At 41.1% G+C, this 24,453-nt stretch overlaps 1 protein-coding gene across 1 annotated transcript; it reads right to left on the minus strand.

Annotated features, from left to right (window-relative positions):
* Positions 1-1,368: 1,368 nt before the first annotated feature.
* Positions 1,369-24,380, minus strand: vimr2 (vimentin-related 2). The gene is made up of 10 exons (XM_026145764.2): positions 24,161-24,380; positions 21,589-21,727; positions 21,348-21,506; positions 21,037-21,156; positions 17,782-17,877; positions 13,732-13,860; positions 11,693-11,824; positions 7,181-7,291; positions 6,962-7,086; positions 1,369-2,342 (listed from the first exon to the last, which is right to left on the minus strand). Exons 1-10 carry the CDS (start codon positions 24,268-24,270, stop codon positions 2,300-2,302), a joined length of 1,164 nt encoding a protein of 387 aa, XP_026001549.2. The 5' UTR covers positions 24,271-24,380; the 3' UTR covers positions 1,369-2,299.
* Between the last annotated feature and the right edge of the window lie 73 nt (positions 24,381-24,453).

Here is a 24,453-nt window from a genome sequence, read left to right on the forward strand (position 1 = left end):
ATCGAGGAACCATAACAACCAAATATGTGTTTAATAAAAACGTTATGTAATTGTCAATGTTAGCGCTGATGTAGTGACTTTAAAAGCAAACAAATAAAAATAAATAAATGCAAATAAAATACAAGTGTGAGTATTTTTCCTGTTTCTTAAGGACATGACTTTCAGATGATGTTCATCTGCTGTACATGTTTTTAGATGGTTATATCTTTATTTTTAGTATTGCCACTTTTTCTTTTGTTCTCCACTTATGCAATTTCCTCAAACTTTTTGGCACACATTGCACCGTCTCCTGAGAGATGCCAGTTTTTCAGCTAACAGGTCTTTGGAAATACACATAAAAGTTGTCTTTTAGGTGTTTTCATGTGTAAATGACTTGTGAAGTAACTTAACTCGCTAATAATGACGATAGAACATCTGCACCAGATTTAAACTTAAATTAAAAACATAAAAGTGTATTTGTATTCACCCCAGCTCCGATTCATTAGACTAGCATCACTTGCTAATAGCATTAAGCATGTATGGAAGCATCGGTGATGAGAAAAACTAGTTCAGTTTAGAGTGATCGCCTTCTCTTCTATTTCTAGGCTTTTTTTCCCCAAGTTTAATTTCCAGATAACGTTCTGCTGTGGGATTCTTTTTCTATGAGTATTGTGTTTTCCTCTTTGATGTTTTTGACACAATGTTTGCACATGGAACTACTTTTCAATAAATTTTCCCCAAAGTCCCATTTTTTTACATCTGTCTTCCTGGCTCTACATTTCAGGAGGAAAATTACTCCATAATCACTAACGGTGGTCGTTCTGTGTGAGGAAATGGGTAAGGATGTGTACAGCATCACTTTTCCTGTACATAGCAACAATGCACAAGACCAGGAAAGAGGGTGACTTTCCTAAAATACGGCATGTTAGGGTGCAGTTCCTGCTACATTTTTAGTATGAGGAATATTTTGGAAGCACTGGGACGTTGTTAAGCTTTAAATATTAGAAAGAAAGAAAAACCCTCCATTTCCTATTCTCTGAGAAAACCCTTTCTGAGCCATCCATTCTTCATGTCGGGGCATTTAAAGAAGTCACCGATGCCACACAACCACTTCCCCAGTCACTGAGCTCAAGTTCATGGAGTGTGGCTAATCTTATCTGATCAGTTATTAGCAGCATTTTTCATCTTTGTGGCAGAGCTAACAAGCCTTTGAGATCCCTAATTGCTGGGAATGTGCAAATCTCACGTTAAGCATGAAGATGAATGGAAGAAGGTTCACTGAACATAAATCACTCTGCTCTACAGTATGGGAGAAAGTCTTAAGCCTGAGGATTCACAAGGGGTTCTCATGAACCAGGAGTTTTAACAAAAGAAATCACACACCGTGGGTTGATCTCTCAAGCAACTAGTTTTAATCAATTTAAATCTAAAGTACATTTTGATGCTTGTGCAGAGGCAGCAACCAAAAATGATTTATCGCAGACGGCTTTAACATTGTGTAGAAAATAAGGAAAAGATTACTAGGGAATGTATTACCGAATGCTTATTTCCGAAACGACAGTAAATTGGGACACTGCTTTTGAAAGAAGCAATGATTAATCACACAGAGTTTTTCTTGTGGAAAGATCCAGGTGCTCATTTTGAAAGAGCTGCAGAAAAACAACTTCATGAACCATTTGAAAAGCAAACACAGCACGCTGGACTCTCGGCCGTCAAAACCAACTCAAATGTATGGCTGAAAAAGCAAAGGGAAGGCGAAACGCTTTTAGTTACCAAAGAGAGAGCCGTCATTGTCTTTGTTAACAGTGACGGGGTCGCAGGTTAAGAGCCAGACAGAGGCTGAGTGATGGACGAGGTGATATCAGAGCGGGAATGACTCCGCGGAGCCGCACAGTTGAGGGTGTGTGTGTGTGTTTATCTGCGATTGCGTGTCAGTCTTGTTCAACAAAGAGGGGACAAAGCATTTATGAGTCATATCAGAGAGCTGGTAAAGATAAAACCTCACTTAACGAAATATCCCTTCCAGACGCTGCACGGATACACACTCATCCCACAGCCCCCACCAGTTTTAGACAGCTCCATCTTTCTTGGAGTATCAGGGTCATCTGCCAGAAACCTGTAATCAATGGCCCGGCTTACTGTAGGCCTCCAGACAGCATTAATCTGTCATACTAAGTTTACGTCTGCTCAAATTGCCGAATCGTTGCGTTAAGCTTCATCGAAGTGCAGAAATGGGGTCTGTTTTTACGCGTTTGTCTTTTGTCTGTGTTGGGGAGCACAACCACAGTCAGGACAGCAGATCTGACTGCTCAGGCTTAAGTCACAGGCTGCACAGTCTCTCCTCCTCTTCCTCCACAAGACTCCTGAACAACAGAAGCACATAAAAACACAACACACAGGTTATAACTCACAGAAGCAGGAACGGCATTCACTAATTAGTCATATATTGGCAGATCCAGAGTAGAACATTATTTTCTCAGTTACTCAATTAGTTTGGACAAGCCAAGTAAACAGCTCATCACTCATTTAATAACATGCTTAACCTTAATAAAAGCCTAAAAAGAGTTTACACAAATAAGCTAAGGTACTTCTTGTTTAAAATCGAACACCTAGCCATGCAGGCAGACTGTACAAGCGTTTGTGAAAGATCAAGCAGTTCAAATGAGCTCGCTAAACAGGAAGTTCCTTTTGCAACAAGTCAGTTTGTGAAATTTGTTCCTTTTAGATATTTCATCATCAACTGCAAGTGATTGCAAAGCGGAGGACGTTAGGAAACATAGGCACTCAGACCAAAGTAGCTGACAAGAAAACAGAAGCAGGATCGTCAAGTGCTGAGGGGGCATGATGCACAAACGCCTTCACTGCTCTGCTGACTCAGTAACTGTAGAGCTCCCAACATCCTCCATCACTAACATCAGCACACAAACTGTGCACTGGGAACTTTGTGTTATGCGTTTCCATGGCTGAGCAGCTGCTGTGGTGACCCAGGACTTTCGCCCATCATTTTATGTTATTCTCATATAACATGACATATTATCGTCTTATAAAGCTGCCAGTTCCACAACAAGCATATAGAGTACCGTCAGAATTTGAAGTCATGGTTTTCTCCACTTGAGTGGATTTAATGTGGATATAAGTTGAACACTGTTTTTCATCTCTGAGGATAATATCGACTGCATTGACTGTATACACAAAAAGGGTGAAGTCAATGTGAGACAGGCAGAAGACAGGAAGACTGTTAGATGAGAGGAAAGTGGTTAGCATGATTAAAAACAGCCTAAGAACCACTAAAGCTCAAGCCTGCCATGAACTGGAAACTGCATTACTGTCTACAGTGATGTGAGTTTTAGATCATCATGAATTGAGAGGGTACAAAACCAGATTGAAGCCCATGCTCCAAAATCAGCATCTTCAAGCTTGACTGAAATTAGCAGCTTCCCACAAAAACTAGCCAAAATCTTTCTGCAGGAAAAAATGTTTTTCCTGCAGAAAGATTTTATGTTTAGACAAGGCAAATTTGGCCACAATGACAAGAGTCGTAGAAGTAAAGGCGAGACTTTCAAATCTAAGACTGCTGTGCCAACTGTCTGGCATGGTGGTGGTAGCATTAAGCTCTGGGGCTGTTTTCAACTTTACTTCAAATTAACAGCCAGACGGTTGACACAGTTGGATGTTCCAAGAGGAAAATGATCCCATTTACACATAAAAAGGTGTTTTAGAGCGGACAGAACAGGCTAATATTAAGCCTCTGCTATGGCCTGCCCAAAGCCTCAGCCTCAACCCTAAAGAAAAAAAAATTTGTGGACTATCCTTAAAAGCCAAGCCTGTGCCAGGACACCAACCAATTTCAATGAACTCTATCAATTCTGCCAAGAAGCTTGCTGATGGCTACAAAAAGTATCTGTTTGAGGAGCAATTTGCTAAGGGACATTTAACCAAATATTAGTGAGCGTGTATGCATATATTTAAGCCTGTATGTATGATTCTGAAAAAAATCCAAAATAAATTCCAATTCCATTTTAGTCATTGAAGATATATTTTGTACAATCATTCCACCCAAGCAAAGCAACAGTTCATAGAAACAACAGTTCATTAAAAGCCCAATATTGCAATGACAGTCATGGCCATGGACCAGTTCTCTGTAGCACTTTTCTATTGTACATAGGCATTTAAAGCCCTTTATACAACTTTACCCATTCACACAAGCACCTTTTCTCTGCTTTTTCTACATAACTCCAACACAGGTGATGAGAGCAGAGAAACTGAAACAAAATAAGAAGCTCAAAAGGGGAAGAGGGGAGTCATTTGATATATCGGTAATATAAAAACGAAACCTCATAGTAAAGTAAATAAAGGATCTTGTTCTTAGATGAGCTACTTGTTGCTGCGTCATGGAGCAGCAGGAGCAGACCACAAAGAACAGTAGAGAGAATTACAGTGTAATATGGATCACATTAGCAGTAAGCAAAAGTAGGGAGCATCTGCCCAAACTGCTCTGAGGTGCTTTCGCAGGCGATAAGCCACCCAGTAACGGCAGCCCGGGGTCATTAGGGTCTTCTTTGCAGACAGTTTGCCACGGCACAGAGAGAATAAACAATCCCCATTTTCATTTCTTATTCATGGCTTTAATCACGGATGACAAAACATATAGTAAATGAAGAAAGGAAGGAAAGAAGTTGGCATCGCCCGTGTGTCTTTGGGACAGTCTGCTGGGTAATGAGAGGGAATTAAAACTGTGGCGAATTTGTAAATGTGTGTACGGAGTGGGTGGGGGGTGAACTGACATTAACAGGCTGGCATGGAGAAGAGCTGGCAGAGGCCCAGCACACAGTGCTGTCAGTGTGAGGTCCTCTTTGCCCATTCTAATGAGGTATTTTGAGGGTCTGAGCTCAGGCCTGCATTGGGGGCCCCCCTGGGGTCAGATGGTCAGATGCAGTTGGATGGGTGATGGAAGGACCAGGAGGAAGCCTGTGGCAGCGGGAAGGGATGGCTGAAGTGCGTCACTCCACATACCAGGATGGCAGATGGTTAAACAACCTCAATGAACAGAGGGGATGACATGAAACTTCTTCAAGGTCGCGCACAGGAAACCACAGCACATTTCCTGTGAACCCAGTTGGCCCGTGATGTCAGCCTTTTGTGTTCAGGAATATCTTATAATGGAAATCACGGATATCCAGGTGGCACTGTATGAGGCGCTTGACAATACTGGGCTTATACACCGGATCTTGTGGAAACACTCCTTGCATTACTCACAGTAGAGCTTTTAGAAAAAGATTTTGGGATATTGGTGGTTTTCTCATCTTTGAAGAATTCCAAATGGAAACAGAGCTTTGAGCTAATTTCAGTTTAATAAAATCGTCTCAAGGCCATTATGTGCTTTGCCCCGAACAGCTCATTTCTCCTGACATGTTTAAATATTATGTGGCACCTTTTTGAGCATTGAGGCGGACATCTGTTTTCATTTTAGCCTCTACCACAGAGATGAGAATCCACTGTATGCCTCAGAGTCTGTAGATATTAACTGCAATCAGATATTACGGCAGCTGACTTTATGACTTCAGCACCTTTAACAGGGGATGACAAACTAATCACTGAAATCAAATGATGCAGTGTTTTTCTTGGAATATTTCTCCAGCAGACACGGCTGTCCTCTTGACTGACAGTCTCACTAACAATTAAATCAAGTCATCCCAAAGTCTTCTCGTGTGTGTGGCATAGTGTGTGTGTGTAAAATTTTATTGGTCTCCCTTAAGAATAACAACCCGCAGCCCTGAAATGAGGATCGTGAAGGCACAGAGGTTTATATTCATGCAAGCTCTTCATTTTAAAACGTGCAAAAGAGGCGTGGATAAGCACTTGTACATTACAGTCCATCATAGTGCTTTAAGTTTTAAGGTTAAATTAAAGTACTGCTATAAAGTCAATATCTGAAATACATGATCTGCAAAACAAAGCAGAATACTGACCTTGTTATGATTGAAAATGCTTAAAATCAATTATGAATTAATTAATCATCAACTGCAATGCATTACAATTAATAAACTATTAAATTATTCGATTTTACCATAACCATTTGAACCATTTTATCAGTTTTATTATTACATTAGAGTCCAATAATAACTATCGAATATACAATGTAACAAGTTGCTTTATACGGATACAAAATTGCAACCATTTATATACGACTCCATTATAGACTGTATCCAACATTAACATATTGTCACGATGTGATGTGGTTGGTTTGTGGATTACTGTTGTAAAACCTTGAGTATTGAAACAAGAGAGTAAATCTGAGCATTATCACTTCATACTAGTAATGGATGCCTAGACTGCATCTATAATTCACCGTAATATAAAATGGGATTACAGAGATACAGTAAGGAGCTCAGACATCCAGAGGGAGCTCGGAGCTCTGATCACACCCTACAGCAGATCCAGAAATCTCTGGAGAGATTGTATATCTTGTCTAGACTGGGAGAGCCTTGGGATGCTAGAGAACTGGAATACGCTGCTGAGGAAAGGAACATCTGGAATACCCTTCTGAGGCTGCTACTGTAACCTGACTTACAGTCCTGTGAAAAACAAAGTACACTTCCTAATTCAACAGCACGTAGAACCATGTTATCATTCTCTGAATGTCCCTTTTCTCTTCTTTAAGTTATTGTTTCAGTTCACTGAGATTTGCAGGCATTCGTGTATCCACAGCTCTGTTAAGGTGTTTTTATATGACTTTTTTTTTTAGCCATTTCAGTCATGGGATCATTGTCCTGTTGCATGACTCAGTTTTAGCCAAGCTTTAGCTGTTAGATGAGCATTGCATGGCCTGACCCTGAGGTCAACCAAAACTTTTAATTTCTAGTTTTTAAGTTCTCTCTTCTATTATCACAATGCGAAACTGATTAGATTATCTAATTTTACTCACATGTTGAAGCCAGAGTTGTCTGTTATTAAGTATAATTAAAAACATCAACCATCTGACCTGTAAGCAGCAATCTCCATGTCTCTGGCCATCTTCTGAGTGAGCAGAAACTTATAGTCTTCACACTGCTCCTTCATCTGTTCTTGGAAATTGGCCTTCTGACACTTCATTTCATCTATAGTCGCCTAATGTCACACACACACCCACACAGAGCAGCAGAGGATGAAGTTGAATGACAGAATATAGGTTTCAACTGCATTAATCATTCCCCTGTTATACCTCTAGATCAGCAATCTCATCCATGTATGCAGCCTTCTTCATTTCAACCTCGTCCTCCAATTCCTCGTTATGCTTCTCGAGCTCAGCAAGCTCCTTTTGTAGCTCTGAAATCTTCAGGAATAAAGAGAAGGAGTTATTCATTGAACATATATCTGCAAAATTGCTTGTATATTGAATTCTTTTGTTACCGATAATGTAATAATCCCATACCACAACATTTTAGTGCCCTCGTGTTCATGTTCAGTTCAAGAACAGCAGCTGAGGAGCACTTCAGTAAGACAACAAAGAGCTTCAACCTTTGGTCAATGGCAACCTTCTTATCAGCCTTAAACTGCATTTCACATTAAATGAAGACTGCTTTGAGGCCGAGTTACAAACTGAGAAAAATGTGGAGACATGGAAATGTGAAGAAATAGACATGTGGGGCATTTAAGCATTTTTAGAGATACAAATGGAAGGGGATTGTTTCGGCTGTGGTCTCACTTCTGAACTTCAGAAAAATTATCAACAAATGAGGCCAAGAACAAGAGCAGATGTTAGTCGTCAGTTTGTAGTTGTCAGATGGCCAGAAATAGGACTCAGATGAATGCTAATGTTTATCCATTGCTGCTAGATATTTAAAAATAAATCGATAGTTATAAACATGGCAGCCAACACCATAACAAGTTGAATGTTATGCATCAGTTGGATGATATGAGAGCGACCCGCCAGGCCAAGGAGCCACTGGCAAGTAAGGCATTCTCCAAATCATAGCATCTGACCTGGCTTGTTGTTTCATCATAGATAAATGTTTTTATTTTATTCAGGTTTGGGAGGGTCCTTGCTAATGACATTAGGAAACGTGAAAACATCAAAACCACTGACAGTTGATGTGAATACTACAATTTTTTCTCTCAACAATGCGATCTTCTCCTGGAAAATGTCCTGTGGATGTTATTTTGAAACCTCGCATCCACCTAAAAATTGCAGCCAACCTTTACACACACAACCCATGTCTCCCATATCACCCCCTGATGGCAGCAACCTCCCTTAGTGGGACATAACGGTCTATTGAACCCCCAAAAATGACAGAGAGCCAGGGACCTTTCCATGGCCTCCAAACTCCCCAGATCAAAATCTGGACCTGTGTTTATGCCCTGACCAATCAGAGCTGCTTTGGTGCTATGAGTCGAACCTACACAATATTATATGTAGTGGCCGATCAGTGTATATTAGATTGTCATGACATATTGAACAGACATTCATTGATTCCAGATGGCGACTTCTGCAGAATTTGGTGATCCCCCGACAATTCTTCTAGCACCACTACAAAGTTGACGTTTTTAAGAGGAAATATCTGAGGATTTATTGGATAGACTGCCATGAAATTTGGTTCACACAATTATGACCCCCCCTCAGGAGGAATTATAATTACTTCCTTAGCCTCCTGACTTGACATTAACTGGGCAAAATTTTGTATTTTAGTTAACAACTACATACCTCTGATTTAAAGCTACTCCCATCAGTCCCAGTGGCACTTTTTCATCATTACTAACTGAAAACATGGATTTAAACTGAGCTCTAACTACAACTGAAGTATGCAAATTAACCCAGCAAACACAGACAGAACAGGTTACTTTACTTTCACCACAAACTAACTGAGGAGCATCCCTTCCCCCGCCGTGAGTAATTACAGCAATCACTGAAGTTCAACAATTAGCTGTCACAGCCAGATGGGGATCCAGGCAGTCCTGCTCGTCTTTCAGCCAGATCATGTGACCAGAAGACGACCCGATTACTACTCACAGGCTGATGGAGACTTCCCAAACTGTGTGACTCACTTACTCTCCTTGGCATGATAAGTGGAGCCTGGCCTTGTATGTATACGCGAGCGGTGGCGGATAAACCCATCAGAGCCTGTTCTATTATATACATTTGTGTGTCAGGCCTGATTTCACTGCAATCGGTTTGTTTGGCCATGTTGTCTCTCAGTGAGAAACCAGACCCGAGGCATCCATCACAGACGAAGAGGAAACAGAGCAGATCAGGCCGTGCTGTCCATCCGTCAGCCTGGACAGAGCAAAAAGTGAGGCTGAATATTAAAGAAAAGTAGATGATGTTGGGAGACTTGTGCTGAGGTTACAGAGGCTTGATGTTTATTTAAAGAGCTGAAAGGTAGAGCCACACTAATGAGAACCAAACCACCATGTTTGCTACAGATGTGGTTGGGTGCCAGCTGTGGTCAGACCACTGACGGATGCTAATAAGACCAGGGTGGACTATAAGAGGTGTTTTTACCTGAGTCACCATTTCCTGGTTTGTCTTTTCATTCACGTCTCACTTTGTTGTCTGTTTCCTTCAAAGTCTCTTTGCTCCCTTGGCACCTTTTAATTTATTTATTTTTTGCTAGCAGGATGACAAATTAAGCTTCATTTCCTTTCCACTCAGTGTGTGTGTGAGAAGTATAAAGATGCCTATGACACTGCAGGCGCTCTGAAAGACTGTACTTAATATAACTGAGGACACAGAGAGCAATAAATCCTGTGTGAGCTGCAGTCGAGCTCTTCACATCTCCTGCTGAAAACGTCCGCAGAGTAAACACTCTGGTCAGCAGGATCTCCCACACTGTTGCTCTGCTGTCACTCAGCCGCTCTCAACTCCCTTTGCCTGCTGTGGGAAACCATTCATTTTCACCATTACATCTGATTTAGGAGCTGATGACCGACACAGAGCCAGCTGATAGATGTTAAAACCCTTTCCTTTTTCAGTAAAGAGGTTGAAAATGTATTATGGGAAGATCACTATCAGCAGGCAGTAACTAAAGGACTTAAATGATGTGTAAAGCTCTGATCACCTCAAAAACAATATTCTCTCATTCGGCTGTTGCAATCAGCAGCCCTGCAGAGCGTTTTGATTTTATATTTCTCACAGGTGTGGAGGCAGAAGTCAAGTGAGTGTTGATTGTGGAGCTCAAAACATTTAAAAAAAAAAAACCCAAAAAAATAATAATTTTCATGCCAAGAGTTACATGAGAAGATTTTATCACTCTCATAGCGTCATGAAGAAAGAGAAAAGTTTTTACAGGACTCTTTCACAGTACTGTTCAGTACACCTTTAGTGCTTCCATATCAGGAGGGTAAGTAGTAGCCAGGTGCGGCTAATCATATATTATTTAATTTACTGATCGTCACCAAATGTGACCGCCTCTATAAAGCAAAAGTTTGTGCAGTTTCCTGGTCTGGAGACAAACGTTGTGTTAACACAACCCTGGAATGTTCCCAGCAAATTCACTTCAAAGTCAGACTGTGAAATGCTCAAAGAAACTTCAAAAAGAAAGCCTGTTCAGTCTGAAACAACATGGCAGCACAGTTTAGATTTGCAAAGATTCGTCTAAGCAAACCACAGATCTACTGAAAAAACGGACAGACAAAACCCACAGTTCCATATTTCACCTGAAACCAAACACGGCCTATCAGATGTCACTCTGAGAGGTGATCATTGGGGTTTTTTCTTCATCCACGTTGCGAGGACAACGTTCCTACAGCTCAAGCTTGGCTGAAACTATGTCACGCAACAGGACAATGATCCCAATCACACCAGCAAATCTACAACAGAGCTACACAGTTAAACTTCAACCCAATTAAAATGCTGTGGTGGGACCTAAAAAAAGCTGTACATAAACTAATTCATGCACATCTCAATAAACCAAAGCAACACTGAGGAGTTCCTCCACAGCAATGACGATGACACTGATATAGTCACTTAAAAAACAGTTACTTTTAGTCCACGTTGCTAAAGGTGGTTTGCAAATGTTGAACTTGGTACTTAATGTTTCACATGTTTTTGATATGAAAGCAGATCAGAGGTATATGTATAAAAAGGATAAAATTGACCCCGTTTGCGTGTGTTGTGTCTGGTATGATTTCAGCCGGGAAAATATTAAACATGTCATATCTGCTCTCCTCACACTTGTTTACTTATGAAAAGAAGCAGGGGGGTGATTCTTGTTACACTTACTTGTAGAACTTACTGTATGATGCTGGATGGTTTCCCTAACATGAGTTGTTTCAGGCCATGTCTTAGTGGCAAACAAAAGCATATGTTGAAGAACAATTCACTGCGTTATTTAATATATAACTCATTCATAAAGAATGTTCATCATGGTCTGGTTTCCAAATATATGTGGCCAAAACAAAGATATGAAACATAACAATCACATAATGTTATGCTCTATTACACTATAAACTGCAAATGATCTTTTGGCTTTAATTGTGACTGTTTGTTCCAGATATAAGTTGCTGTAGGCGTACATAAAATGGGTAAATCTTTTTTTTTTTTTCCTTTTTTGGATCAACTAGCTTCCTTTTCGTGCAAGAAGTTCAGAAGAACTTAAAAGCTTGGCAAATGCAACCAAAACGCCCTGCCCTGATGTAAAGCTCAAGTTTACTCCAAACAAACTATGCTAAGCGTATGTGCTTTGTGTAATTTGGCTCAACTAACTCTTTAAAGAAAGGGCAGGGGGAGAACACTCACCAGCATCTTTATCTCACCGGCGTCCTTTATCTTTGTCAAGTCTTTGACCGTTGACCCTCCAGTTCCTCCCACTTCCACTTCCTTTCCGTCACCACTGTGGACCACAGCAGAGGAGGCTGCACCGCACTCATACTGAAGAGACACAAGATGAGAAGTCAGTGCTGCTGGGATCTTTTTGAGTAATTAAGTGCACTTTGGCAGGGGGAGCAATCAGAGTCTCTCATACTAGCTCTCCTTGCGTACACCAGTTTCATGATTAGCCAAATCATGAGGGCGCACAGGTGTGTAGGAGTCCGCCAGCAATCACCATTACTGCTCACAACCAATAGCAATCATTTTAGCATCGAGACAATTGCGTCTCGTAATCGAGGCCAGGCACAGACAGGACGGTGTCCAGCTGGCGAGGCAAGAGCCTGAGTGGGAGGGAGAGAGTAAATAGATGGCGTTTTAAAGAACAAGAAACACACGTAGACAGGCAGATATCCCTTAGTCATGTCTCCATATTAAATGCACACAAACACCAGTGTCCACTTCAGTGCAGCTAAGGAGCCTGGGAAGGCGGCCTGCAGTCTGATTGCAGCCCTGACCTCTGAACCAGGCAGACATCCTCACCTCAGAGAGGGTCAGACCCACCGGAGCTACAGTCTGACCCCAGTGCAGGACCTCGATGCTGCAAGACACACACACACACACACACACACACACACACACACACACACACACACACACACACACACACACACACACACACAGGTGGACAAAGACATTCTGTTCGGGTCCAGAACAGCACCTCTGATTTCCAAGTTCTTCCCCAATGTTGTGTTAAGAGGTAAAGAAAACAAGTGGGAGCCTCGTTGTGTGATTTGTGAAAGCTGAGAGGGACAGAGGGAGGGTGGTGCGGTGAGAATATTGGAGTTAATCGTAAAGAGGATGAGGAACTGGTCACTGGAGAGAGTGTCAAAAGTGAAAGTACTCAGATCTCTTATTTAAATAGAAGCAGTTCAAGAATAATGAAATAACCCACAGGAAGTGAACGACCTGCACCAATATATAAACCGCAGAAGGAACTTAGAAGTATTAAAAAACAACCCAGTAACACAACCTTATTGTTCACATTACTTCGTTCCATGGCATGGTCCGGCCAATACACACAGTGAGATTGTAACACATTACTTTATCCTGTCACGAAATCACTCAGCACAGGTTGGCTGGCTAGCTGGAGAGCATATCATCAAGTGAAATTAAAACCACACAAGATCGATTTCTGTTGGAAGCGTTTGTGCCCTGTTTAGGATGCATGGCCAAAAAAATAAAAAAAATAATGACAACTGTTTAGTTTTCTGAGATCATGAGATCATAAAACGCTCAAGCAGCTGTGATGTGTGTTTCCATGTGTGCTCACCGGTGGCTCTGCAAACCTTTTGTGGCATATCCCAGATATGAAGAAAAAACAAAAAAGGGCTTGTTCCCATTTACCCGACAAGTTTTAAAGGAACAAGGTTTAACTTTTGTGAAACTCGGTCAACACGATAGCATTAACAAACTCATTTATTATGTTTTTTAGTTCATTCAACAAAACTTGCTTTTGTAGTACAGTCTCAAAATGTAGTGACTGTATGACCCACAGTTTGAGAGCCACTGAAAGATCGCAACCGATGTCTGTCTGAATCCAGCCTGTGAAGCCATGAATGCTTATTTATCATATTTTCACATGCTTTTTTTTCATCTAATGAGACCCACTTTGTTATATTTCTCACAATGATTTTTTTAACAGCTGGAGAATTAGCAGCTGTTAACAGTGGTGTACATACGTTATTTTCTTGTTTGTTTGTTATTATATGGCTCAGTAATGTATTGAATACATGTTTTTCCCTGTAAACCACCATTATGTTCATTTCTGACTCCGTGTTTTCATTTTGGGGCTCTACACATGATTCACAGTTAATAACTGGGCCTTAGCGCAGGCCCTCGGATCGTCCGGTGCATGGTATTGGTGTGGTTCTCTGTGGGTTTTGTGTGTTATGTACTCTGTGTTGTACCTGGAGTGTCTCAGCCAGTTGGCAGTAGTACTTTTTTACATCCAAAGCCAGAGCAATGTCAGGGCTGCCAAATTTAATCACTGCTGCCCGGGTGATCCCTTCGTTGGGCTCCAGCATATCCTCCACTGTCTGCTCATACACGAAACACATACAAATACACAAGAATGTAACAACACACATTTATTTATTACACTGTTCTTAATGTCAGTTTTAATAGACTTGCACTTTACTTTACTTCTTTATAATTCAGCTCCTAATATTTCCTAATACATCCACAATCACCATCTATAACTTTTCTCTTTCTTTGTCTGGCAGCTATATTTTTCCCACATCCTTCTCCCAGCATACCCAGTATCTCTTCTTCATACGTGTCCAAATCAACTCTGTCTCAACTTTTGTCCTTTGACTGAGAGGTGGTCTGAGCTTTTAGGATATCTACGATGAAACATGAACAAGCACAGGTTTTATATCGATCATGCAAAGGACAAAGAAGCAGCCTCATCTAACTTCACAATGATTTTGAGGTATGACAGGTCATTTTGGGAGGTAGTTGTATGAAATTTAGACTACTGCAACATTACACTTAGATCTATTTGTTCTTAGTGAACGCAATATTAATGAACATTGTGTACAAATACATATTTTCTAAAACATTTTTTAAGCAAGGAAAATTTCACCTAATTCAAACTTCTGGAAAAAACAAACCAAAACAACAGTGGTGGCAACAAGCTTCCATAAACCCTTTGATATTAAGAATCTTATTTGCAGGAGTGCCCTGGTAATAAGTAATAACTTGACATGTTGTTCCAGTGGCAGGAGAGATCAGATCTCAAAGAAAATCCACACAAGGGTGCGGAGAACATGTGAACTGAAGCTTCCTGAGGTTTGAACAGGGGCGCTACAAAGAGGGGGCCAGAGGGGGCACTGGCCACCCCCCAAAATTTGCTGACCCCACCTGGCAAGACTGTCCTATGTTGGTAATAATTTTAATAAATGTGAACACGAGAGAGGACGAATCATTAAAGTATGGTTGGGACTTAAAGTCAAGCAGTTAAAAGTCAAGTTAAAAAAGATGATCATGGATTTCAAATTATGGAAGTGAACGCAAATAAGCTGAACTTATATCAGTTTCATCTCTCTATAAGCTTATTGATGGCGCTCTTCTCAACAGCCCCAGCAGTAGAGAGCTACTATCTCTGTCTAAAAGTAAGTCCCTGTCATTGTCCATTTACCTGTATGACTGATTTAATGTGGTTTGATTCTATAAGACCCTGCAAAACCAAAGTGTTCTTGCAAGAAGTGCACACTAGGGCAGACACCTAATTTTATATAGAAACATGTTAAAAGTCTAAAATGATTAGAAATACAGGAGTAATGTGATTACTTGTATAGATGGATGGTCAATATGACCTTATGTTTGCTACAATTACACCAAACCACCAATGCTCTGACTTCTTACATTACATTTTAAAATTGAGCCTTGTCTTTATTGATGAAAATGTGTCAGCATTATTAATTAGTACACATATGTATGTTTATTATATCCATAGATGCCTAGTGTATTTCAGATATAGCTCACCCCTACAACAGTAAAAGAAAAAACTGAGGAACAAGTGTGTTGTGCAGTAAAAGTATACTCAGGTAAATTTTCTGTCTGCTACAAACACACAGAGACCAAAGGCCTCAACATGCATGTCTGCAGCCTCACATCAGTTACAAAGAAAATGAACTGCTACAGAGCTGCAGTGGCAGACTAACATTTTTCTCCTCTTCCCTGCACCTACATAACGACATGGCTGCCGATTTCTCAGGGGAATGTGGGGTATCTGGAAGTGCCGATAATAACAACAGTTAATAAAACAAAGGGAACTTCTGTTTTCATTTGGTATTCAGCCGCATTTCCCGGACGGGGAGTTATCGAGCGTGTCCCAGAGGGAGTGTGTTAAATGCCGCGCGGTCCGGCTTTGCAGAGGAAAAACACAGAGTGATGGAGCTGCTCCTGCTTCAGCTGCCTCCCTCTCTCTCTCTCTGCCTGCAGCCTCTAGATCTGATACCGGGGTGCGCCTGTCATCTCCTGGTGAGGTGGAGAAAATTGTAGAAGGTGCAGAGGGCTGGGGGTGTGTGTGGATATGTACAGAATATGGCTGCAAGCATGTGCTTTTTTTAAAGGAGTAGTTGAAAAATTTGTTTGAGTGCAGAGAAGCTACTTAATACATTTTATTTTGTGGGGCATGTTCAAGAGTTCGAAGATAAAATGACAATCTGATACTAGCACAAAATCCTTTATAAACCAGTGAATTCTTACACTGATGTTTCAGCAAGTGAGCTTCGGCAGAAAGCAGATTTTGTCAGCTTCAATCTCCTGTTTCCACTTGTTATGCTTAACAACCCCAGAGTTGGTTGTTCTTTCATATTTACCATGCAGATATGAAAATATGGGCATATTTTTTATTATTCTCAGATCTGACCTCGACCTGATTGAAACACTATGGTGAAACCTTTGCAGTTTTATAAAGAAGAGTGGGCCAAAATTCCTCCACAACGATGTGAGAGACTGATAAAATCACACAGAAAACAATTACTTTAAGTTGTTGTTGCTAAAGCTCGTGAAGCGCTAAGTGTACTCGGTTCTACACAGGACTCCAGTAAAAACTCTCTTTTTCACAGGACTGTTTTTGGACAATAACATGCTTTTTTTGTGATTTAATATTTGTGTATTAAATTGGTTGTAATTCATCAAATGTTTTTGCAATATTTTGGTTTTAACTGAAAGTCTGCAATTCAATCACATCCTGTTTGTTTGCTGTAAAATGCCCAGAACAGTGGGAAGGTGTTCCTGCATCTTCGATCAATGAGGAATTAAATCTGCAGGTTGGTGCCTATTACTGTTTTTATCTCACAGAGACTTTTTACCTCGATAAATAAACTAAATATAAAAGTTACTCTGCCAAACACTGACTGCAGCTTTTGCCTTGAGACAGAAATGTTTGATCTGCCTCAAAAATGAATTTATACCATTCAGGAGAGGGATGTTTTTGATACATTACAGGTCAAGAAGTAAACAGCTTAAATACAGACAATCAATTTTTGGCACATTCACATATCAATTAACACATTCCTGTGATCTGTTCATGGTGCAGATGCAAAGTGGCAGTCGGTGCTCTACAGAAAATTTAAATCTTACATGTGACTCATTTTAAAGTTTTTAAATCAGGTATATGATCTATGTGTTCTTGCATTATGTTTTTGGAAAATATTTTTGCAAAACACTCAATTTATGATGTTCAAACTTTGCATGAGGATACTGTGGATCTACTAACAGTTTCGTGCATGCTATACCGATTAGTTTGCAGTATTGTGGTGAAGTTTACAGTAACTGATGCCATGTTGGACTCATACAGAGCAGGCTGTGTCGTTCATGGACAATGTGAAGTTACATCAAAGATAGCAAACATCAAGTTATATTTAAATGCTGATCGGATTCAGTCACTGAATTATAACTTTTATACTAGGTTTATAATGTCTATGTGTTGGAAAATGAGGAATATAGTTCATGAAATATCTGCTTATATCTTGTTGAATTCAGCTGGGTAAATCAACAAAAAACAGCGAGTACCAGAGTAGCAGCTGATCACTTGATGACTTATTTCAAGTAATTGTTTTCAACAGCCCATCTTTAAGTTCCACCACCACTTAAACAAATCCCACTTTAACCCCTGAGGTAAAATTTAAAAGTGTAACAGTCCAAAAACACCTTCCTTCCCATTAAAAGACTAGTAACGACTGCATTTAGTACAAAGCCCTTAAAAAAAGCGATTTTATGAATCTAGAATTGAATGCTCTGCTCATATTTTTCTGTTGTTGTGGCCGTTTCTGGTTACAACTCTTCAGCAAGGTGACCAAGGTCGCGAGGAGCTGCGTTTGTCAACACAGATCTGGGCATTCCTCCAACACTCCTGTCTGACCTAAGTGCTACATTTTGAGCCATTTCTGTGACTATAAACTGTTCCTGTTTCATCAGCCTGCAGCTACAAACTCCCTTTCTCTCACCGTCCTGTGCAGGGTCTCCATGCTGGCCAGCTGCTCCTCGTAGATAGTCACTTGCTCCCTCAGAGCCAAACACTCTGCTGTCACAGCATCCACTTCCTGTTAAAAGAAAGTAAAGTTAACAGAGAAGTTGAACTTAATTTCTGGAAGTGTCTGAGGAGTGCTCTGCAGTTTGCAAACTAAATCAAACCACAGGTGGAAAAAACATGAAGTTGTTTCCACCCTGAAGACCAATTTTGAGAACAATCAGCACCAGCCACTCTGTCACTGAACAGCAACTACACGCCGCAATGCAGAGGAAAAGGGAGGAGGAGGAGGAAGATGAGAAGGAGGCTAACTAGACACAAAAGCCTTGTCACCCAATCTATTTGCCGGCAGGGGTTCTGAATTCGTCTACTCTTTTTAAAGAACTGGATTAATTGGTGTTGAATGCAATTACTGTTTGTGCCTGCTTTTACATTTAGGAAGAAAGAGTTTGGTGGTAAAGTTGTGGATTCCTGCTGTGAGGGTGGCAGGGTCAGTGATGTACTGCAGCAGATTAAACAGACTGGCTGCTGCTGCTGAACTCTCTGAGCTGGAGAAAAACCTGTTGTAGTTTGTGTAGTTGCTCCATAGTGTTCACACACAGTCACAGACTTCTTTTACTCAAGTTGCTATTTCCAGCTCCATAGTTTAATTCTAGGGTAGCTTTGCATGATTCACTGTTCAAAATAAGCCGTTTCTGTTTATGTAGCCATTTTAGCTCCAACTGACTTTCTCAACCTGAAAATACTGTATAACAGACAATAAGGAAAAGCATGTTGGGTCAAATTTAAGTGTCTTACACATGTTTGATGACATGATAGCGTCACACAGCTGTTGCAAATTTGTCAGCTTTACTGGATTGGATTGAGATCTGGGAATATGTAGACCATTTAAGTACAATGGATTCATTAACATGTTTAAGAAGCCAGTTATTGATGGGTTGAGCTTTGTGACATGGTTTGTTATCAAATACAAAACTCGTGTAGCATTTCAAAGATGCTCACGTTAAAATATTCCCTACACCATCACCATCAGCCTGAACCAACAGGATGGGTCCACACTTTCATTTGGTTTACAACAAATCAGACCCTACGATCCAAAAGTTGGAGCAGAACTTGAGACTCATCGGACCAGGGAAAGTTTTCCAACCGTATATAGCCCAATTTTGGTGAGCCTGTGTGAATTGTAGCCTCCATATCCTGTTTTAGCTGACAGGAGTGATACCCAGTGTGCTTTTCTTCTGCTGTTGCCCATCTGCTTCACGATTTGATGTGTTGTGCCTTCAGAGATGCTTTTCTGTATACCTTGCTTTTAACCAGTGGTTATTTGAGTTACTGCTGCATTCCTGCTACCCCAAAGCATCTAGGCCAGTCCCTTCAGATCTCTGATGTCAACAAGGCATTTTCTGCCAGAGAAACGCTGCTCATTGGATATATTTTTTTGTACTACTCTCTGTAAACCCTAAGCATGGTTCCTAATAGATCAGACGAGGCCATCTGACACCAACAACCAGGAAAAATTCAGTCATTTAAATTTGATTCCCGTTTCCCATTTGAACTGCAGAAGAGTTGGAGCTTTAAGTCTTCACCATGAGTGGTGCCTTGTCACATGTATTATTGTTGACATGTTTAATATAAAAATATTGATTAGTGCTCTCCATTTATCTGTTTATTTTTATCCCAATGAGGATTAAAACCAGCTGAAATTCTGACCAAAAGAAAGTCTTCTAATGTAATTCTGACCTTGTTTTTACCTTTAAATGAATCTAAACTCCATATATGCTAAATTAATTCATCCACTCAGACTCACTCTGTTTTTCTGTAGCCACAGAAAATCAAAATGAGGTGAAATGTGCAATCCTTGATGATGGAGTAGGATAGAAACCACACAAAAGCCAGCGGTATGCTCTAAAACAAACCAAATGTGGCTTTTTGACGTTATGCTGACAAAGATGCAGCTTGTTGTGGGCCGATCTGTGTAGTATTCACTCTTCTCCTCCGCATCTCTGCTCTTCCTCTACCTCCCTGCTGATTTCCCACCAAGTCTTGTCACCCTGCAGCTGCTTCCAATTCAGAACTGCAGAACAGAGCCAGCAGGAACATTACGGCACCATATCACAGCCTGCGTTACATCTGTGAGGCACAAATGAAAGCCTCCCTCGCATCTGGCCTGGTTCTGGAAAGGAAACGATGGTCTCTGGCATGTGCGAGGGAAGAAAAGTTTGGTGGCTCAGGTTGCAGTGGGCCACCAGCCCAGACTGTGTGACTGCTGGTGATCAAAACCCACTGGGCAGCACTACAGAGGAGCAGCTGTGCCAGGTGTCAGCTGGATGGAGTGGGAAGTGAAGATGCTTGACAGCCCTGCCATCTAGTGCTCAAAGTATATTATCGCAACACGGTCAGATCAGAGAGAAAATGCTTCGGTTCATACTCAAGTTTTAAGTAAGTGATTTAATACTAATATATTTAAGTAGACACAGCCACCAAACTTATTTAAAGGGCAGTTTTATACATTATAAACTTTACTGCTTGAGGTTTCACATTTGCAAAATGTAATTTTAGTATACACTGGCCTCTGTTTTGTGAGTTTTGATCAACAGTAGTAAATTCAGTTAAGAGTTGAGCTCTAACTAAATAATTTTACTTCAAGTGAAATTGTAGCCTTGACAGACTAGATGACACGACCCTGTGGGGAATCCTGACGTTTGTGTTTGGGCCTATGATCACCATCCATCCTTTTTTTTTTTTGCGTCTCGCGTGGTCGGTGAAATGGGGACAGCAGTCAAAGCAGAGGCCAGCTCTTCTTGGGGGACACCGACGCATCAAGCTACGAAACGTGATCTCTCCGGTGTGTCCTGGGTCTTCCTCAGGGTCTCCTCCTCATCTAGGAGGCCTCTTGGTCTGATGCTCAATCCCCAGCTGACTCCCTTCGATCATCAACCATCCATTAATATAACCACTCAAATAAGGACGTCATTATTTGAGTGGTTATATTAATGGATGGTTGACTCTGATGTGACCCTGAATTTTACTACGCTTGTGCTCTCTTAGCTTTTTGGAACTGAACCTACTGTTATAACCAAATCTTCAAATAAATTTATAGTCCTTAAAAAAGAAAAAAAGCACAGATTATTCTTTATTTGTCGAGCAGAGTAGAGTTCCCTCCTGACCATTTTTCTGAAGCAGCAATGGGATTTCCATGCATACCAACAGAATACTTGCCAAATACAATTACCTCAGCCACATCTTGTTGTTCCTGCCGGACGAAGATCCTCTGCTGCGATGCCTTCTCATAGTCTTTCTTCAGGAACTTGAGCTCTTTCTGCAGCTCCTGTGTGTCATTCAGAATCCCATCCTGTGGTGAGAAACAGCCAGATACTGATGGATCTTGACAAGGTTGTAAATCAGACCTGCCCACAATTATGCAAAGTGTGATCCGGCTGATGTCATGACGTGAGACGTGCTTGCGGACTGATATGAGAAAACCTCATTTAGGCATGCCATCGCACGGAGAGACATGCAGCAGACACACCCAACAGCACATACCCTCTGCTTGCCCAGTCTTTCCACCACAGCGTCCAGGCTGTGGTCGGGCACCGCCACAGTGGAGGTGATGCTGGAAGAGGCCTGGCGATTGTTCAGCTCTTCCTCCAACTCAGTGATCTGACATTCAAGAGACTCATTGTCGTCCTCAAAACAACGAGCCTAAAGGGCGCAGGTTTAAATAGCGTGAGGTATACACAGAAGAAACCAGCAGAGAGGCAGCAGTTACAGTGTTTGTCCTCACCAGCTCAATCAGCCTGACCAGGCGGTCATTGAGGGCAGCAATGACGGTGCGGTCCTGGACAAACTGGTCCAGACCTTCTTTGTTCTGAGCCCTGGCAGCTGCAAAGTCTAGCTTATCACAGTCATCAACAGCAGCAGCCCTGAGAAAAGGCACAAAGCACCAAAGACTCGACTCAATATTTTTAAAGGTTTTAGAAAAATAAATTAAACACATACAGAGAGGCTTCATCAAGTTTATCCCTGCTCATTTTCTTCCATTTCATTTCATTTTGTAAGGCTGAAATGTTGCTAATTTTGTGATTTTTGGTTCTCTTTTGTTGGTGTTTCTTTCATTTTTCTGTGTTGTATGTTATGTCATATATTGCTCTCACTTCATATATGAGATGTTTTTCGTGGGCATCCAAACAAGGCATTTATTCAGACTGAATATACTTCACTGTAAACATGACATCATGGAGTTATTGGTTCAGTTTGTCCATTTCTTAGCAGGTTTACTCATAATTCTGGATTTGCATGATACATTTAAGAGAGGTCAGGCTTCGAGGTGCTCATGTTTGGGAGTCAGTCTGGATCTGGATGCAGGAATTCATGGAAGGATTCTTCACTGTTCTTCACCAACACAGGGTAACAGTCAACTCTTAAAAAAATGATGATGATGATGATGATGATGATGATGATGATAAGGAACACCAACTTCTATCTATATCACAAACCAATCTCTTGATTCTGGATAAAGGGACTCCGCTCATGCATGGTGCGAAGGGAATTTTCAGTCTTGGCAGAGGTGTGTAGTCTCTGCTCTTGTGCTTGAAATGCTCGACTGCGTTTGACGTCACAGCAAATAAAGATTGCACCCTGTGATGGCGTCTGTGCGCTGAAGACATTTGTCACTACCAGTTGTTGGTACCTCAGTGCCGATTACTTTACCTACCTATTATGCATTGATTGCTGTATGTAGACACGCATTTTAGGTTGTTAAGCACATTTTGACACATCGGTGTTTTGGGAATTTTCAAATTTGTCTCAGACCACAAACCTCTGAAGTTATAATTGTTGATGAGATTATAGTTTACAGCTTAATTAATATTACCTAGAGACAGGTTCAAGTCATACCCAGATGTCAGATTTTAGCCCATATACATTTTCTCTCGTCAAAATGTCATCTTATATCTCATTTTTACTATATCCTGTTCTAACTTCTAACTTATGTTATTTCAGAGTGTTATTAGACCATATTACAGGACTTTTTTCCCAAAAATTTCAAATTTTTATGTTGCAAATTAAGGTCAATGAAGTTAACACATTGCACTAGTTTTAGGTGAAAATGAATATGATGAATATGGCTCCTCCCTTCGTTACGCTGAGATAGAACTTGGGCTTCTAGGGGCTTCCCACAATGCACAGAGTATTTCTTCTTCACTCACCTTTTTTCCCCCCCAATTACTATTCATTTACACACCACTCTGCATTTAAAAATGGCCTGTATTTGTATAGCGCTTTTCTAGTCCCTAAGGACCCCAAAGCGCTTTACACAACCTGTCATCCACCCATTCACACACTGGTGATGGCAGCTACATTGTAGCCACAGCCACCCTGGGGGGCACTGACAGAGGCGAGGCTGCCGGACACTGGCGCCACCGGGCCCTCTGACGACCACCACTAGGCAACGGGTGAAGTGTCTTGCCCAAGGACACAACGACCGAGACTGTCCAAGCCGGGGCTCGAACCGGCAACCTTCCAATTACAAGGCAAACTCCCAACTCTTGAGCCACGATCGCCACAATTTATTTTGTTTCGCCTTCCTCCCCTCACCCCCAACTAGTTGCAGCTAATGCTTGAGCTCTCTGAGCCTGGTCCTGCCAGAGGTTTCTTCCTGTTAAAAGGGAGTTTTTCCTTCCCGCTGTCACCAAGGTTGTTGGATTGTTGGGGTTTCTCTCTATTAGTGTAGGGTTTGTTTTTTTGTCTGTTTTTTTACAAAAACCCAAAACAAATAATACACAGCCTAACATTTAGACCAGCTACTCAAATATATAACGTATGGCTTTCATCATTTACTACTGTTAGGCTAGCTGCTATGACCACAAGTGTGAGACTGGCCGCAGAAATAAAATTGTAATTTTGTCCTGAATTCTGGAAAAAGCACTCGACTGATAGTGACATTATTACATCTGACCAATCTGTCAGATAACCTAATCTCTGCTTATTTGCTGACAACCTCACAGTCAGTCATGGGGAGGCCAATTTCAACGTACATGTCATACATCGTTTTTGTATTTAACTTCATTCTTAAGGACTATAACAAATAATTTTCCAACTTTGGGATGAATAAAGATGTTATTATAACCACTAAGGTTCTTCAGCATCCACCGGGAAACCTTTGACATGTAAAGCAGTACACTATGTTTTAATCATAAGGGGAAAATTTCAGATGTTACCCTTTTAAATGAAATCTCATTCATGTATTTCATCTATAACATTTTTCAGGTTAAAATGCCATACCCCTCACAGACAAACTGGTGGACATGTTTGTACACCTTAATATCTTAAAAGTGGTAAGCAAAACCCACACTGACCTGACAGAGGCCCGGTATTGCCCCGCACACCGCACGCTCAACCCTCCGTTTCGTCTCCAGCTGTCGTCCTCAAACAGCTTGCGGTAGGAAGACACTCTGAGCATGGCCATAGCTTTGAATGGCTTCAGACTGAGATAAGACACAACAACCAAATGGAAGCAGCAGATCGAAGGAGGATTTTATACTTGGAGGGAAACAGAATGTTGCACTGAGGTGAAGCAGACTAACTTTGGCGTGAACATCACCCAGTGACGATTTCACATGCACCCGAAGAGTAAGGCCCAAAAACCTGC

The sequence above is a fragment of the Astatotilapia calliptera genome, chromosome 2, assembly GCF_964374335.1.
Source record: "Astatotilapia calliptera chromosome 2, fAstCal68.1, whole genome shotgun sequence".
Taxonomy (NCBI): Eukaryota; Metazoa; Chordata; class Actinopteri; order Cichliformes; family Cichlidae; genus Astatotilapia; species Astatotilapia calliptera.